At 35.7% G+C, this 17238-nt stretch overlaps 1 protein-coding gene across 2 annotated transcripts in view; it reads right to left on the bottom strand.

Moving 5' to 3' along the window:
* The window catches only part of LOC122059528 (plant cysteine oxidase 4-like), a 29861-nt gene extending 19541 nt beyond the window's left edge, over nt 1-10320 (bottom strand). Inside the window, exons 1-2 of one of the 2 annotated variants that reach the window (XM_042622352.1) lie at nt 10102-10320; nt 9150-9491 (exon numbers count right to left, since the gene is read on the bottom strand). In XM_042622352.1, coding sequence (XP_042478286.1) covers nt 9150-9249 — 100 coding nt within the window. In that variant the 5' untranslated portion in view covers nt 9250-9491; nt 10102-10320. Of the gene's footprint in view, nt 1-9149; nt 9492-9794; nt 10051-10101 lie in introns of those variants that run through there. The other variant, XM_042622353.1, reaches the window with a different exon arrangement.
* Between the last annotated feature and the right edge of the window lie 6918 nt (nt 10321-17238).

Raw genomic sequence — 17238 nt, 5'->3', positions numbered from 1 at the left:
TAATGTTTTCCAAGAAATTATTAAAGAGAGAAATATCAGATCATACTGTAAAAAGATTGAAATGGATATAAATACAGCACCATTAACACTTTCCAAGATCATAGTTCCAGAGATGAATAGCAAATCAAACTGGACAAAGATTGGAATGGGTGTATCAATGTCCCTATGTATAAAACCAACAACAACAACTGAGCCACATCCCAACTAAATGGGGTCGGCTACATTGATCTGTGAAAGACAAAAAAAATAGTAAAAAAGAAGGAACGCCGCCACACAACATCAACCTCCCTATGTATAAAACCATAAACCTCAAACCAGCTAAGTCACTTTGCAGCATATTAAAACATTAGACATTCTATCCACCAATAAGCAATAGGCTACGTCTAAAAGGAAGGGAAGTGAAACTGATAAAAAAAAAAGGAAACTTTTGTAATCATTACATAACATGATTGTATAACCTATTTAAATTTCTAATCATATATTCATATTTAGTAATAATAATTTTTAGATGTAATTTTAAAGGAAAAGTAACCCAACGTACACCCTCTCTAATGTAGAAGTATATTCAAAGAAAACAAATCCCAATATATAACACCCCAAACAAGACAATTAAGACTCAATAGCTAGCTTGTAAGTAACCAAAAATAGAGCCAGGAGAACAAAGAACCAAGAGAATTGTGGGTGGGGTGGCTATCTCGTCCCGGGCATCTCACCCACAGCTATCTCAGCTGTTAAAAGCAATTAACTGCAATTTTCTTTATTCAAATCTGAGAATCCTGAGTACAAGAGCTCCACTATAAATAGAGGGCAGAAACTAGCTAATAGCAGTCACATTAGAACTAGGAGCTGTACTCCTACTATGACTAACATTAGAAACCTAGATAGATTAGGTAACTAACTAGTCAATTAACTACTAGCCACTAATGGGCTCCCTTACATAAATCGATGGCCACTATGGGACTTATTGAATAACTTAAATCGATGGGCCCAATGGGCCTTATTAACTAATGAAATAAATTAATATATTAATAACCACTTAAGTGGACTTAAGTGGAGATAGACTAGCCCACTTTGGGTTGGGCTCTCCTCCTGCGGCAGTCCATGATGGATGTGGATCTACATCACTCTCACAAAGCTTTTTTATTTATTTTCTCACTTCCTGACCATTGTCGGCCCCCTACTGATATACCATCCCGCACACTGCTATTGGAGTGGCATGGGAGGTTCCTCCTACACCGGTAGTGTGGGGAACCCTCCCCCTAACTTTTATTTTACTGTTCAAATCCAAGGAACTTAGATGCAAAGTAAGTAAAAGTTAACTAACCAAATTTAGAACGCTTTGGAGTTAGTGACACAACCGTGTTAGGTAATGGTTACAAAAATTTCTCTTTTAGGTTTGAATAATTCACTTCCATTCTCTTTAATTCCCTTGCAACCAGACAGAGTCATAAGGAACTAGAGACTTTTTCTTCCACTAGCAAAATTAAGGCACCGTTTGACAACGTTCCTTTTCTTCCGTTTCTCGTTTTCTTGTTCCCAGAAACGAAGAAACAGCCTAAAAAGTGTTTGATAAAGTTGTTTCATTTCACCCGTTTCTAGAAACATAAATCAAAATTTATGCCTATTTACAATTCTAGAAATGACTTTGACGAAACAAGTCAGACTTGTTTAGTTGTATCTAGAAACGAATTTGAGAGGAAAAAAAAGGTTGTTGTGCTCGATAAATCTCCCAACTATTTAAACCTAAAAAGAGGCAACTAAACCCTCTCTCCCTTTTGGACATCCGATGATACTATTGGGTTTTTTAGTGGCATTATGTCTGCAGAAAAAGTTTCGAGAAACAAGTTTATCAAACACCAAGGGCCCGTTTGATAACGTTTCTGTCATTTCTGTTTCAAGAAACGGCAGAAACATAAATTTCCGTTTCTAGAAACAGAAATGGAATTGAAGGTGTTTGATAAGTCATGTTTTTAGAAGTCAATAGTAACCAGTGAAAGAATGGCCACAAGTCGTTTCCAGAAACGGCGAAACAAGTCGCCTGGGTCGTTTCTTGAACCATAAATAAGTAAATATTTCTATTTCTATTTCTGAAAATAAGTGAAACAAAACAGTTTTATCAAACGTTTTTTACTCCGTTTCTTGAAACGTTATCAAACGGGCCCCAAAAAATCCGTTTTTGTTTCCGGAAACATGAAAAACCTTTTCTGTTGTTTCTAGACACAGAAACAGCAGAAACGTTATCAAACGGTGCCTAAGTTTTGCAGCAAAGATGCAAGTAGTCGCAAGTCCTGAATTGGAATCAATATGGTGTAGGAAATGAAACCAACCAATCTGTTTCTTAACTAAACTTAAGCAGATCATCACAACTGCTCCTAAACTGACACTGATTCAATAAAGCATGAATTATGAGAGGCAATACCAAGCTCCTAACTACAGAAAAGTAGTCTCCTGGCAAAGGATTGTAATCGAGAACTGGTAAACTCTTCATTATCCTTTCCGTCTGTTTCCATCGTTGAAGAAGCCTTTCGTCGCCCTATCCCTCCCCTTATAATTAAGATGAATCACTATCAGCCTGAAGTACCAAAGGTGCACTCTGCCGGTGACTAAGAAATTGGTTTGCGATTGAAGGAAGGAGGGCGGTGGCGGTCGTCCCTCAAATGGTAACCAGCTTTCAATACTAGTTGTTATGTTATACTGCCATTTCCAATCTAATTGAATAGCAATTCAACATATGAGGGTCGATGAATATGGTCTTGAACTTTTCTCCATCCCATAGCATCATGGATTGATGCAATGTTAAAGGAACACTTTAGTCTTAGAATCTCGATTTCAAAATCAAGATGGACGATTAAGTCTCACACTAGCTCTAACCAATAGTTACTAAGGCATCGCCTTGGTGTTAGGGCGGTAAAGAAAGGCTGTGGCAGTAGGCCACTTAACTGGAAACTTGAAAGGCGAGTGCCTTGATCACCAAGTCATCGCTTTAGGCACCTTAGAACACCATGACAGAAAGGTGGTCACCTTATGTGCCATATTGTGTGTGTGTGTGTGTGTGTTTTATTACTAACACCTTATATTCTTTTTGTTTCATTCCCATTCGATGGTGTATTATAGTTGTTCCTACAGGTGCTGCTACATGGGATGAACACTTCAAAAGGTAATCTAAATACCAAAAAACCACAACCCAAACCCTTATTGACTCTCTCAAGTCTCAAGTTACCAAGTCGTGTTTTTGAGAAGCTGAGAAGTGTGAAGTGAGAAGGCGAGAAACAGCAGCAGCTCCGTCAACCTTGCTTCCTTGATTCCGTCGCGGTGAAGCTTCCTTCCACCTTTCCGGTTTTGTAAAGGTATGTTTTTTTTTAACAGCTTCTCTCTTGTTCTTCTTCTTATTACTCTGTTTTTCATTTTTGATTCCCTATATGAGTTGCCGCTGCTCCCTGGTGGCTTTCTCACTACTTCTTCTTCATTATTTCCCTCTGTTTTTTGCATTTTTCTTTTCTTACCGTGGGTAGAAATGTGGAACCTTAAACGTTGATCCCAAATGTTTTCTATTCCTCTCCCTTCTACCTTCTTCTTCTTTCTTTTCCTCTGTTTTTCATTTTCTTTTGTTTTCTAATGCTTTCTTTTCCTCTCCTGTCTACCTTCTTCTTTCTTTCCCACTGTTCAATTTTTTGCTTTCTTTTCCTCTGTTTCCTTTTTTTTTTAATGCTTCCTTTTCTTCTGTTTTTCTTTTCTTTTCCTTTTTTTTTCCTGCTTTCTTTTCCTCTCCCTTCTATCTTCTCCCTTCTTCTTCTTCACTTCTTCACTGACTGTAGAAACTAGAAACTAGAAACGTAGTTCTTTTTTTTTTTAAACAGCTGCAACCTGCAGCTTTCTTCTTCTTCTTCTCCAATATTCACCGACTGTAGTCTATACTCTGTAGTAAGTAGTAACATAGTCCATCACTTCATCTTCATCACTGGCTCGCCACACCCCATCAGTGCCTAGGTTGTCAGGAAAGACTTTCTGTGAATGCCTGAATGGACCCATCATATGATGTTTTACATTTAGGATCAATAGACCTTGTCCTTCTTATTAAATCAAAGTCTGTCCAGCTCTTATAGTCTTCTATAGGCTTCCAAATATACTTGTTTACTTCTATTTTGCTTGATAATATTGTTGTTAGGCATCTCCTCCTTTTTCTTTTTCCTTTTTTTTTTTTTTTTTCCTGTTATGGAAGTAAATACATGTTTTTGTTCCCAGTTTTAAGTTTTTTTGTTCTTTCTGTTATTGATTGTAGCATTGTACTTGTAGACATTAGACAAAGGGTTAAGAGACAAGTGACACCTATGGAAACCGTTGGTGGTAGCAATGGGGCTGAAAATACTAGTACTACACAGTCAATGAATGATCCAAGCAAGGATCCAAAAATGAGAGCTAAATCAAATGATCCTGGATGAAAATACAGGTACTGGCCTAACTTAGAAGACAGAAATTGGATTAAGTGTACCCTTTGTCAGAAGGATGTCATGGGAGAAATAAAAAGAATGAAGCAACACTTAATTGGTGGCTATGGAGATGTAGCTAAGTGTGTAAAAACGGAATCCATTGCTAAAGAGATGAGAGATGCAATCTTGAAGAACAAGAGGCAGAGGATCCTTGAAAATTTTAATCATTTAGATGTTAAGTAAACATGATTGAGTTTCACCTATGGAACCACCAGAGAATACAATATCTGATTTGGTGTCTCATGTCTTATCCCTAGCTCTGAGACAACTTCAAGAAGTAATAAAGTTGTCATTCAAACACAATCCAAACAACAAGTAAGGGATCCCACAGATAAGCATGTGAGGAAGATCCTGAAGAAGTTGCAAATAAACGGGCTAAAGGTCCATATCAAACAACAATGGAGAACCATGTAAGAGGAGAAGCCAGAAATAAACTTCGTTTTTACTTTGCAAGGTGGGCTTATGAAAGCGGCGTTCCATTTAATGCTTTAAATTTAAGGAGTTTTGAGGAATTGGTTGAGGTTATTGGACAATATGGACCAGACTTCAAGCCCCCTTCATTTCATGACTATAGGGGGGCTCTATTGAAGTCTGAGAAGGTTAAAAATTGGTGAAATAAAAGAAAAGAATCAAGCTTACTGGAAGAAATATGGGTGTATGCTCATGTCTGATGAGTGGATAGACAAGAGAGTAAGGCACCTAATTAATTTTCTTGTCAACTGTCCGAAGCAGGCTTTCTTTTTGGAGTCTGAGGATGCATCTAATCAATCACAAACCGTTGATATTTTTTTTTTTTTTTTAGATAATTAACCGTTGATATGTTATTTAAGCTCCTTGATAGTAAGGTTGAAGATTATGGGGAAGATTATATAATTCAAGTAGTCTCTGACAATGCCGCCAACTACGTTGCAGCGAGTAGACTATTTATGGAGAAAAGGACGAGGTTGAGCTCACTGCATAATGCATAGACCTTATGATGGAAGACATGCGAATTGTAATCATTTAAGTCTATTATATCGAAGGGTAGGAAATTAACTGGCTTCATCTATAGGCACACTCGCCTTCTTGAAGCTATAAAGCAAAAAACAGGGGGAGCAGACTTAGTGAGGGCTTGAGTGACTAGATTTGCCTCTTTATTTTTAACACTTCAAAGCTTATACAAGCATAAGGAACTTTTGAAAAAATTATTTGTTGAAGATGAATAGTCACGTTCTAAGCTTGGCAGCTTGCATCTACAGATGCAGGAAGAAAGCTTAAGACACGATGTTGGCTACATCATTCTGGAGTGGTGTGATGGATTGCATAAGAACATCACAGCCTCTTCTTCAGACTTAGTGAAGGCTGGAGTGACTAGATTTGCCTCTTTATTTTTAACACTTCAAAGCTTATACAAGCATAAGGAACTTTTGAAAAAATTATTTGTTGAAGACGAATGGTCACGTTCTAAGCTTGGCAACTTGCATCTACACAGATGCAGGAAGAAAGCTTATGACACAGTGTTTGCTACATCAATCTGGAGTGGTGTGATGGATTGCATAAGAGCATCACAGCCTCTTCTTCAATTCTTGAGGATAGTGGATGGTGATGAGTTGTCTGCTTTGCCTGAAGTTTATATTGCAATAGACGTGGCAAAAAAGAGCATAAAAAATTTTGGGGACAATGAAAGGAAATGGAAGAAAATTATAAAGATTACTGATAGACTTGGGAGACTTAAATGGATCGAACACTATATTTTGCTGCATTTTTTCTCAATCCAAACAAGTTCTTTAAGGCTATAAAGGATGATCCACATAACGAAATGATCATTGCTCATAAGTCAAAAAGCAAGTGATGTGTTCAATGATGTTCTTACTAGGTTGATGCCTAATGAAACCTTGCAAAAAAAGATCATTGTCCAGGTTGAAGCTTGTACACAAGCTAAAGGAAGTTTTGCAAAGGAAATGGCGATTCGACAAAGGGACAAGTTGAATCCTAGTAAGTATTTTTCTTTTTAAATGTTTATTTTTTGTACTTTGTATGTTGATTTTAACCTACATTTATATATATATAGTCGCTTGGTGGGGAAGACATGGAAGTTCTGCTCCTGATCTTACAAAAGTTGCATTGCGCTTACTTGATCTTTGTTGCTCATCTTCTGGTTGTGAGCGCAATTGGAGCACATTTGAGTTTGTGAGTATTGACTTAATATTTATTGTTGTTTATAGTTTTATGGAAGAATGTCTTAAAACTCTTAAAGAGATAATCTTATATTGTTAATTGTTTTTCAGATTCATACCAAGAAGAGGAATAGGTTAGAGCATCAACACTTAAATGATCTTGTCTACATTCAGTAAATCAATTACTTCAAGTAAGGTTCCAAGAAAAAAAGGAATAAAACAGAAATTATAATCCATTTATGCTTGATGAGCTAAATTGGAGTAATGAGTAGATGATTGGCGAATCAAATGATGAATTAGTTCATCCTGAGGGTGATCTCACTTGAAGAGCTATTGATAGAGCACTTGGGGCATCTTCATCGTATCAAGGCCACAATAGACCAAGGAGGGCTCCAGTATCAACCAGTGTATCCAATATTTGCCATACCCGGCGTGGTAGGACTTAAGAGGGCTAACGATTCTTCAAATGAAGAAGTGGAGGTGGAGGACGAAGAGGATGTTCATGATGATGAAAACATTGAGGACGATTTAATTGTTTAGATCTAAATGATTCTACGGGTCAGTAACAGGAGGAAGAAGAAGAAGAAGAAGAAGAAGAAGAAGAAGAAGAAGAAGAAAATTTAAATTTAATTACTGATTTGGATTGAACTTTGAACTTTGAACTATTGAAGTTTAGAATTGTGGATGGGTTTACATTTACACTTCAAGTATTTGACTATTTACTAAATTTTTAGCATTTTAGTCTATTTTATGTTTTTTCTTCATTAAAGATTTTTGGAACGATTCAGAATTTTAGATCTCCCCAAGTTACTTCATCCTTCTCTCCATTAAATTTGGCATCCCAGTTTTTACTTTAAATATTTTTTAATTCTAAGTTTTTACTTCTTTAACAAGAGTAGAAATATAGTGGATGACCTTAGGCACTAATTTTTTGCATCAGATAATTAAGTATAATAAATATTTGTATATTTTAATAGTCTTTATTTCTTTATCTTTATAATTTTGTTTCATAATTATATATTTATATTATATGCTATGATGATGATTGATGAAGATGAACTTAGTTTATTCACTTTATTGATTTTTTTATCAATATCTTAAATTGGTATGAAGTATGAACATATATAATCTTTATTTAGCATACAAGTAGTTTTATATAATTTTTAATATGCCATTTGAGCCAAATAGAATGGTTACAAAAAAATTAAATTATATAAAAAAAAAAATAGAACGATTTACGCCTTATACCCGCCCTATCGCTAAAGCATAGTTGTCACGGCATCAAACTAATCCAAGGCGGTGGAGGGGTGGCTAATTGATTTGGCGATGAATCGCCTGTTATGGCGTTGCCATGGCGGTCAAATCGCCCATGTGTCATTTTTTATTTTTCCTATTTTTTAAAGTTTAGTATGCTACTTTTTTATTTTTCCTATTTTCTAAAGTTATTTAGTATGCTACAAGCTTACAATATATACCCTATAACATATAAAACCAACATTAAGCAACATCAAATCATCAAAAATCAACATAACCCTATCAAAATCACCTTGCATTTTACAAAAAATCGACCGCCTAGTGAATCAGGCGTGACCTGGCATCCATGGCAACGCCTATCAGCCAATGGCGACCGCCATTTGTGAGTCACGTAAATCGTAGTACTGCCATGAACTTCTTTTTCCACCAGGACGTTAAATCACCACCTTAGCGACGCCATAATAACTATGCGCCAAAACACTCCGAAAGACCCTCAAACGCCTCGGTTGTTTTGCCTCACTACCTCAATAATCATGTTGTAGCCAAAACAAATAAGTTGGGCAAAAGTAGGGAGAACCATTGAGGAATCAACCTCAAGTGAGAATCACGGATACCTAATCTTTTATTATTTTCCATTTTTTGTTTTGGATTTATTATCAACAATATATTCTGGCCTCAGCAGCTTCAGAAGAAATGGTATGTCAGTTATCTATGAAAGATAGATTAATCGTCATGAAATAAAAGAAAAAATAAATAAACCGAAACTAAAAGCACCATTTTGTTTGCTCATGAATTAAATGAAGTTCGAATCGTAATCCCAATCACGACAGAAGATGGTTTGCAAAAGCTCCCACATTTATATGATAAAATGTAACTTCCCTCGTTGCATCTCAATGAGAATAAGATAAGCAAGAGTTTTGGTATTTACAAATCACGTGTAAGGATAATCTAGAAATCAGACCATACAATTCATATATAATTTCTTATATTATTTTTCCTGAGATGAAATCCACATATAGAGCTAAATTATAACACTCCATAAATCAATGTATGAATAAGAAAAATACGAAGTTATATTATCAGCAAGAGATGCAGAAAAGTATAAAAGCAGTAATGATGTAAAATACTGACACAAAAAGAACTACATCTATAAATTCAAACTTACTCATCCTATGAATGTTAAAAACTTTTTCAAGAAAAAGCGGAAAGGTTTTAAATAAACAAGGAAGAATACAAAATCTGGTCTTCCTACCTAACATAGCACGAACTTTTTCAAGAGCTTCTTCTGAAATTGGCCCATTCGGAGAGAAGGATACTTTACAAGCTTCATAAAGCTTCTGTATAGCCGGCATAGTGTATAGTCAGTGCCCTGAGAACTTCGTTCTGAGCAAGAAGTACCGGAAAAAAGTTGACTTTGAAAGAAGCTTATTGATCAGTTATCAGTACAATCTCTAAACAGCCGTTGAGATGTTCTAGTGCAGAAAAGACCACTCAATACCATCCCAATTTATGAGCAGAGATTTCAAGATAAAGTTTGGAAACATATGGATCAGACTCCGTGAATAGAATTGGCAGTCATGGATCCGCATGGTACCTGTAGTAATAACAAAATAATTAAAATCGAAATAAAGTTTTCTTCCTTTAACCGTACTAAAAATTATAAGCTCCAATCGAAACTACAAACTGCAACGAGCCATAAAAACAAAGACTTCTATAGAAAAAACAAATAATGAACATTTGTGTTCAACTAACATCCGAAACTCCTCGTTTGAAATTTCATGACTGCTTTCATATTTCATTTAAGAACATCAAAGTGTGCCTTAACAGTTATAACAGCGCCTCATGATCTATTCAAACCATTAAAATGAAGAACGATGTAAAAAGAAGATTAACAAACCCTAGCATCGTCATGAATTCGATGACACATTAGAAAGAAATGCAAATACAGAAATCCCTCCATTTCAGGATTCAAGCCTGGAATCCATATCAGGGAGCTTCCTCACGTCAAAACAAGCAATAATTCTGTCGATTTCTCAATCGAATTACAAAGAAGAAAATCTCTGACGAAGAGAGAGATTTGAGGGGGAAAATCGCTGAAAGGAAAGAACTGCCAAGGAAAAACCCAAACGGAAAAACAGGATTGTGTGCCTGTGTGTAGGGTATAGGGAGAAAGAAAAGAAGAAGAGGGGTAGAGGTTAACGTACCTGTGATGCGCAGGATAAAGGACGATACCAGGTGGAAGTTCAAAGTTGTTTACAGAAAAAATACAGATGGAAGTGAAAGCGAGAGGCAGAGATGGTGATTAACTGATTATAGAAGGGAGTGACGATCGCGGGAGATTGTTGAGATCTTCAAAAGGCCATCGCCTTTCGGGCTCCGCCTCTCCCGGCAGAGTCTCTCTGCGCGCTCGTCTGCTGACTAGGTACTGAGCTGTGGGCTCTTTTATGCATACGGAAAAATAGTCAAATTACCAAATAGTCCTCATCCAGGGTGAACTCTTTTTTTTTTTTTTTTTTTTTTTTTTATGGAAAAGAAAAAAATTCAATTAAAAAAGAGAAATAAGGACATCGTTATCAGATTATAAATAGGGAAATTAGATTTCCTAACCATAGCATTGTATGCTAACCTGGTCAAAAGAGCCACCACTTCATTCTTAATCCTGAGCCAAACAGAGAGTGTAAGAAGGGTGTTATAGACATCAAGAAAGAGAGGACTACACCTCTAGACCATGAAGTGGTTATTGAGTTAAAAAAATAGGGTTTCAAGGTTTTCAAAATTACTCCACACTTTCTTTATGCTCCATCCTTTCACTTGCACTTGTTTAACTCTAAGAAGGATATCCCCATTAACCATGTGTAATTGATAATTCCCAAGGTCAAAAAAAAAAAAATTAATAATAATAATAAATCAACGGGAAAATAATGTAGACACTATAAAGACTATTAATGGAATTTTATGAGAGAGGTTTTACGGAGAAAAAAAAATCGGTCAGAGTGTTATCTATGGGGAGCACAGCCTCCTCCAATGCCTTCCATTGTCTATCTATGTCCTCTCGCTATATTGTCCATTTTACATGAGGGAGGAGAGAGAAAGATGGTGGCCCAGGTTGCACTCCCTCATAGAGAATATTATTATGAAATTTTATACTAGCATTTTATTTATGATAATATCCTCTTTTTTTCGCATTTCATCTATTAAGGGCTCGTTTGATAACGTTTTTGCCGTTTTTGTTTCAAGAAAAGGTAAAAACATAAATTTCCATTTCTAGAAACAGAAACGGAATTGAAGGTGTTTGATAAGTCATGTTTCTGGAAGTCGATAGTAATCAATGAAAGAATGGCCACGAGTCGTTTCCAGAAACGGCGAAACAAGTGCCTGGGTTGTTTCTTAAACCATAAATAGGTAGAAATTCCTATTTCTATTTTTTAAAATAAGTGAAACGAAATAATTTTATCAAACGTTTTTTTTTCCGTTTCTAGACACAGAAACGGCATAAATGCATTTCTTGAAATGTTATCAAACGGGCCATACATTCATTTGTTGTTACAAGTTTATTTTTTCTCATTTACTGATTCATTTGTTGGTACATTTTTTCTCATTTATTGTTACTTTCTCCCCCCCCCCCCCCCCCACTCAACAACCAACACCCCCATTGCCCCTGCCCTCCTAACCCACCCCATCTAGCTAAGCCCGGATCAGGTACATGTACGAGAACAATCTCGTAAGCCCTTGGTTCTACTATTTGGAATCCACCAAGTCCAAAGCCCATTACTTATTATAGAGAGACTTAGTAGATTCCAAGTGCAAGAACTAGGGCATATGAAATTGTTCTCATATGTGAACCTGATCTGGACTCCATCTCGCTCGCTCCCTCTAATGAGGTAATTTGCCACTCTAAATGATATCCCTCACTCCCTTGGTGGTGACATTTCTCTCATGTCAGCTCCTCCTCGTCTGTACCTATAGAATTGATTGTTCCCACCCAGAAGAAAAGGATGGTTAGCATATGTTGGTCCGTTCTAAAGAAGCTCAAGGCTTTGCTAATGTTGGCAATGCGGCCTTGGATCTTGTCTACATCGAAGGCAATGGTGTCAGGGCCTCATAGGTTGAAACCATCGCAAACCGTATAGATGGAGAAGATGTAGATAAAAGTAACCCCCCCCCAAAAAGAAGAAGAAGAAGAAGAATCGATAGAAGTCTTGATCCAATTTATTGTTGAGTTGCAGTCGAAGGAAGTACATGCTAGGGAAAGGGAAGAGGAAATCACCCACCCGAGTTTGCTCTCTGCCGCCACTGGCAGACCGCTGGGGAAACGCAGCCCGACACCCTCTCGAAGAGAATGTTGCTTCACAAACTAAGACTTGAGAGAGATCAGGGGGGAGGGGAGAAAAGAAAAAATTGGCTGCTACACCGTGTGTAGCCAAGTAGCTGTAACCCTTGGTAGTAGCCAGGGGAATGGAATCCCAAGGCTAGATTTTTTCACCCCTGCCCGTAGGATTCATAATTTTCCCAGCTGCTACGTTGCAACCCATGGTAGCAAGTGAAGAAGAGATGTGGCGGAGGATTGAATAGTTTAGATTTTTTTTTTCTTCATTCGATAGTAAAAAAGTGCTAGCGTGTACATACCCCTAAACATATGTGTCTGTATATATATATATATATATATATATGTTTTTTCGAACATACCCTAAATCACTAAACATGAATATTTCATTTCATTTCTAATAAAAATCAATGTTCTTTTTTTCTTTCAATCATGTTCACTACCTAGCTATTGACTATAGGTACCAAAGCCTCCATTGGGTTGCAAAGGAAATTAAAGGGAAAGAAAGTGAAATTAATAAAAAAAAAAATTGTAATTAATATCTCACATGACCATATCATTAACTCTAGATCATTCTCTATTTAATTATTAAATACTTACTTTGCATCCAAATACCTTGGACTTGAACATGTAAAATAGGAATTAATCTAAAAAATATCATTGCTAAAATACAATAAAAAATTTTATAGTTTGTATAATCATGTTAGGTAATGATTATGAATTTTTGTACTTTAAGTATGGACTATCTAAATGACACCTCTAAAGTCTTTTTTGAATTTGACACCTTTTTCTAGTTGGTCATTGTCTTATTCCCAATATTTATTTAAGTTAGAAATATAAAAAGGTTCAAAAATTATTTGGAAGTGACTTGTACTTATGTCTTTATCAGAAGCAGCTATTTTCTAGCACATTTATTGAGTACACGTGTTAAATGATAATATTTATCCTCATTAGAACAATATATATATAAGGGGAAAAAAGTAAGGATACATATTATTCGAAACCTTAATAGGTATTAATAAGAAAATTCCTTTTAGTTTTGAAAATTTTCACCTTTCTTCCCTTTATTTTCTCTTGCAACTAAACGGAACCTTCGAAAAGTAACCCGGTGATACTATTATGTGAGAATAATTAAATATTCATAACTGAACATATTTCCTTTATCTGTGAAAACAATGGTTTTCATTTGTAGTTCATAATTTTGTAGCTTTTGAAATCTCATGCCACGTGAGGAGAAAGAAAAGCATTGTTATTACAGTAGGAATACCTCAGGTTCCATAATAAAGAACTTTTGTATTTGAGGAAATTTCTGAAACAAAAATCTATCCATGATAATGGCATTAATAATTAGTTGAACAATTTAATTCATTAGGTATGTAGTGTCTCAAGGGTAAAGGTAAAAAATAAAATGAATGGTGCTAGAATACTCAATTCATTACTTGTTGTATAGAATATTTCTATTCATATATATATGAATTTTTTTTTGATATTTTTCAGCAAACCCTGCTTTTTCTTATCACGTCAAAAAGTGATGTGGCAATTATAACCATTGGGCATTTAAGAAATGATGTGCATTGTTCACATTTGAAATTTTATATCAAGATTCCAAATAGCCTCTTATACGTAGACACACCTTCAAGTGTATGTCTATGCATATGTTTTTTTCACTACCTTATTTTGTTACCTGGGAAACTCAAATTAGACAAACAAGTACATGACCATTAGGTCAATTTATATAGAGAATTTCAACACCACCTAAATTGTTATGTGATAGTTATTGCAAAGCGTGCACATCTCTATTTGGATGAAGGCTTGCCAAGCCTCTACTCCAAGGAAAAAAATATATTATTGCTATCATGCGAATATTTGAATATCTTGGATTTCATGACGCAAAATATGTGTTGGCCAGAGATTGTAGTTACATTAATTGAATGTTCGATTAAGGTTTTGAACATAATTTATAATTTGCTTCTCTTGAAATCTTCTGGCTTGAAAAGGGAAAGGAAATGTGATGTAATCCTCCCATGAATAGTCAAAAATGTTTCCATGATCCAATGGCATTAATTAAGGGAAAAAAAAATTAACTCACTGTCTCATGTGTAAGGGAAACAAAAAAATTAAATGACATTGATGGAAAAAATAAAATTAATGGTGCCAAAATACTAATAGATTAATTCAAGTTCTTTATAGCATTAGTCTTTTTTTAACCTTTCAGAAAAGGATAAAAAAAAAAGGTCTTTTTTAGAGTTAATGTAGCCTAATATCTAAAACACATCCTTCAATTGATAGTCAACACCCCTTGACCTTTTATTCATAGTTAGTTATTTTATAATTTTTAATTAGGATAAAGGAAATACCGAAAAAATAACTAAGAAGTAGAATATTTCACTCTCTTTATAGACACCTCATTTGGTCACCTTGGAGACGTGCACACAATGATGATTGAGTGCCCTCAAGTGATGTGCAAGGCCCAATTTGTAGTTTGGGAGACCTTATTTAGCCCTTTTGTTGTTGAATTTTGAAGAAAGGGAAAACAGAGAAAACAAAAAGACTTTTTTTTTTTTTGGGGTGGGGGGGGGTTGGGAGTTGGGGGTTGGGGGTGGGGAGTGGAGGGGAGTGGGAGACTATGTACGGAACTCATTGGGTTAAAATTATCACAATTTAGGCTTCAATTTAATATATTATTCAGCTTGTTTTTGGTAAAGAATATATCAATCATTAAGTGAATGATTTTAAGCCTATTTGAAAATAATGACATGTGCATATGTCGATATACTATCTATAAAAACTGAAAAAATCCACAAAGAAGGATTCAATCTACAATAGTGGGTTTACCTTTATAAAAGGCTTTAAAACTCAATTAAACAAAGCTCGGACATTTATTTTCTAATTATACTACCACATCATGGCTTTGGAGCGTATCCCTCTTTTTTTGGATGTATATGATATATTGTCTAGCCCTATTTTTTGTCTCAGGTCCAATAACCAAATAGTATTAGTAATGTGAAGGATAGCACATATGGTGATAGCAAAACAATCTAGCTTGTTTAATCTCAAATGTTACAATGATGCAATATATTTTTTTTCTTCTACTTAATGAATTCTTGTTGTTTCTCGTATTAAATAAAAAAAAAAATGGCAAGCAAGCATGATCAGTCTTCATCAATTCTTATCAGATTGGAATAGGTTGGAAGTAACATAAATTTGGTCAAAACAATAAAATGAAATCAGGAATAAGAGGCATAGTTTTCACAGATCTTTGATTTCTAGAGTTTTTTGAATGAACATTCTTATAGATCTAGCTATGAGAGAGACGATTTATTGACTTTCTTCACTCTTCATGACTAAAAAGAAGGAGAAAATGGCCACAAAAGGGGAAATCTATGTGCATGAATGGCTGATCCCATGTACCATTATCAAAATTGGGTGTAGATATAAGAACCATGCCTTCATAAGAGAAGAAACCTTTCAATGGAAGATGACAATATAAAGGTACTATTTGAACCTCGAAGATGCACTCTCAAACACTTGAGATAAAATAATGAGACAAATTTAACAATGTGAGGAAGCCATAAGGCTTTGAACAAGAAAATGTGTGTTTTTGTACAGAAAAAACCATCACCATGGTGAAGCAAAAAAGTTGATCTTGTGAACTCCTGGGACCCTTGCTGCCTACGGGTAGAGATAACAATGCATGGAGATAAGGGTAGAGATAACAATGCATGGAGATAATAGTAGATCTACCAATTAAGTTGGGGTACGCTAAGGAAAAATTTCATCGTGTGACCAATATTTGCTAATTATTGTTAGGGAAAAGGCCAAGTACGCTGCTAGAGTGCCCAACATGTGTCATCCTTTTTCCTCCCTATTTGGAAAATACCCCATTACCCACCTGTGTCCAGCCCTGTGATTAATGCATATCGTGAACTTTTCAACCCTCTCCTTGTTTGTTATTAATGTTATCATTACATGATATCAAAATCCAAATTTCCATATGACAAACAAATAACTTCATTGTCACAAATTTTCGCCTGCCCAAAAGAAAAAAAAAATCATTATCACAAACCACTGATTTCCACATGTTTTTTGACATAGAAACAAGGTGGAATCTACTTAAGTTAAGAAATTATCTTTATAACATTGATGTTTTACAATGACTATATGATTTTTTTTTTGGGGGGTGGGGTATACTAAGGCAACTGTTTTTCCCTTGATTTGGGGGTATGGACTATATCGAACCTTAAAATCAGTTTTTTTAGAAAAAATTATAAATTTGCTGGTGTCATGAAAATTTTAATGTTTTATAGACATCTAAATGTAAAGTCACCAACCCCATCTCTTTTTCTAAAGCAGGGATCTATAATGGATTTGATTAATCCATGGACGACAAGGTTTTCTTCCATGGTTGAAATTAGTATGACATTGACTAGAAAAGGGGAAACAATGAAATGGCTATTTATTTATTTATTATTTTTTTTATGGTAGTTATCCCCGACTAGACTATTGAAAATAGGACCAGTGGAGACGGAGTGGGACCTATAGCTCAGAGGAGTAGAGCATGTGGCTATGAATGACGGCGTCGGGGGGCTCAAATCCCTCCTTGCCCACAATCGATCCTAACGAAAAGTACTCTTCCTTTTTCGAAAATCATGATCGGGATGATAAACCCAAAGTTATGGCATTTGGGTGTGGATCTTTTATCGGAATGGAATGGCCATAATTTATTTTTTATTTTTTTATTTTTTCAATTCGTGTTTCACATTATTCTCTTAGAACGGCCAGCTTATCCTTCGCATGCGACTGTTATATATTCCAGTGATGCAACATAAGAGGGGGGCCCGGGGGTTGGGGGGGGGGGGAGCAGGGGGGCCCAACTGAGCTCATTTAGAACATTTGATTCTTGGGGTAGTGACCAGGTAGTAATTCATTGTTGGGTCCTCAGCAAAACAAAGGATTGAATTGTTCAAACATGACATGACATGACATGGACCATTTTAAGGTTTAGGGGGGTGTATGT

The sequence above is a fragment of the Macadamia integrifolia genome, chromosome 13, assembly GCF_013358625.1.
Source record: "Macadamia integrifolia cultivar HAES 741 chromosome 13, SCU_Mint_v3, whole genome shotgun sequence".
NCBI classification, from domain to species: Eukaryota; Viridiplantae; Streptophyta; class Magnoliopsida; order Proteales; family Proteaceae; genus Macadamia; species Macadamia integrifolia.
This window is presented reverse-complemented; position numbering and strand designations above follow the sequence as displayed.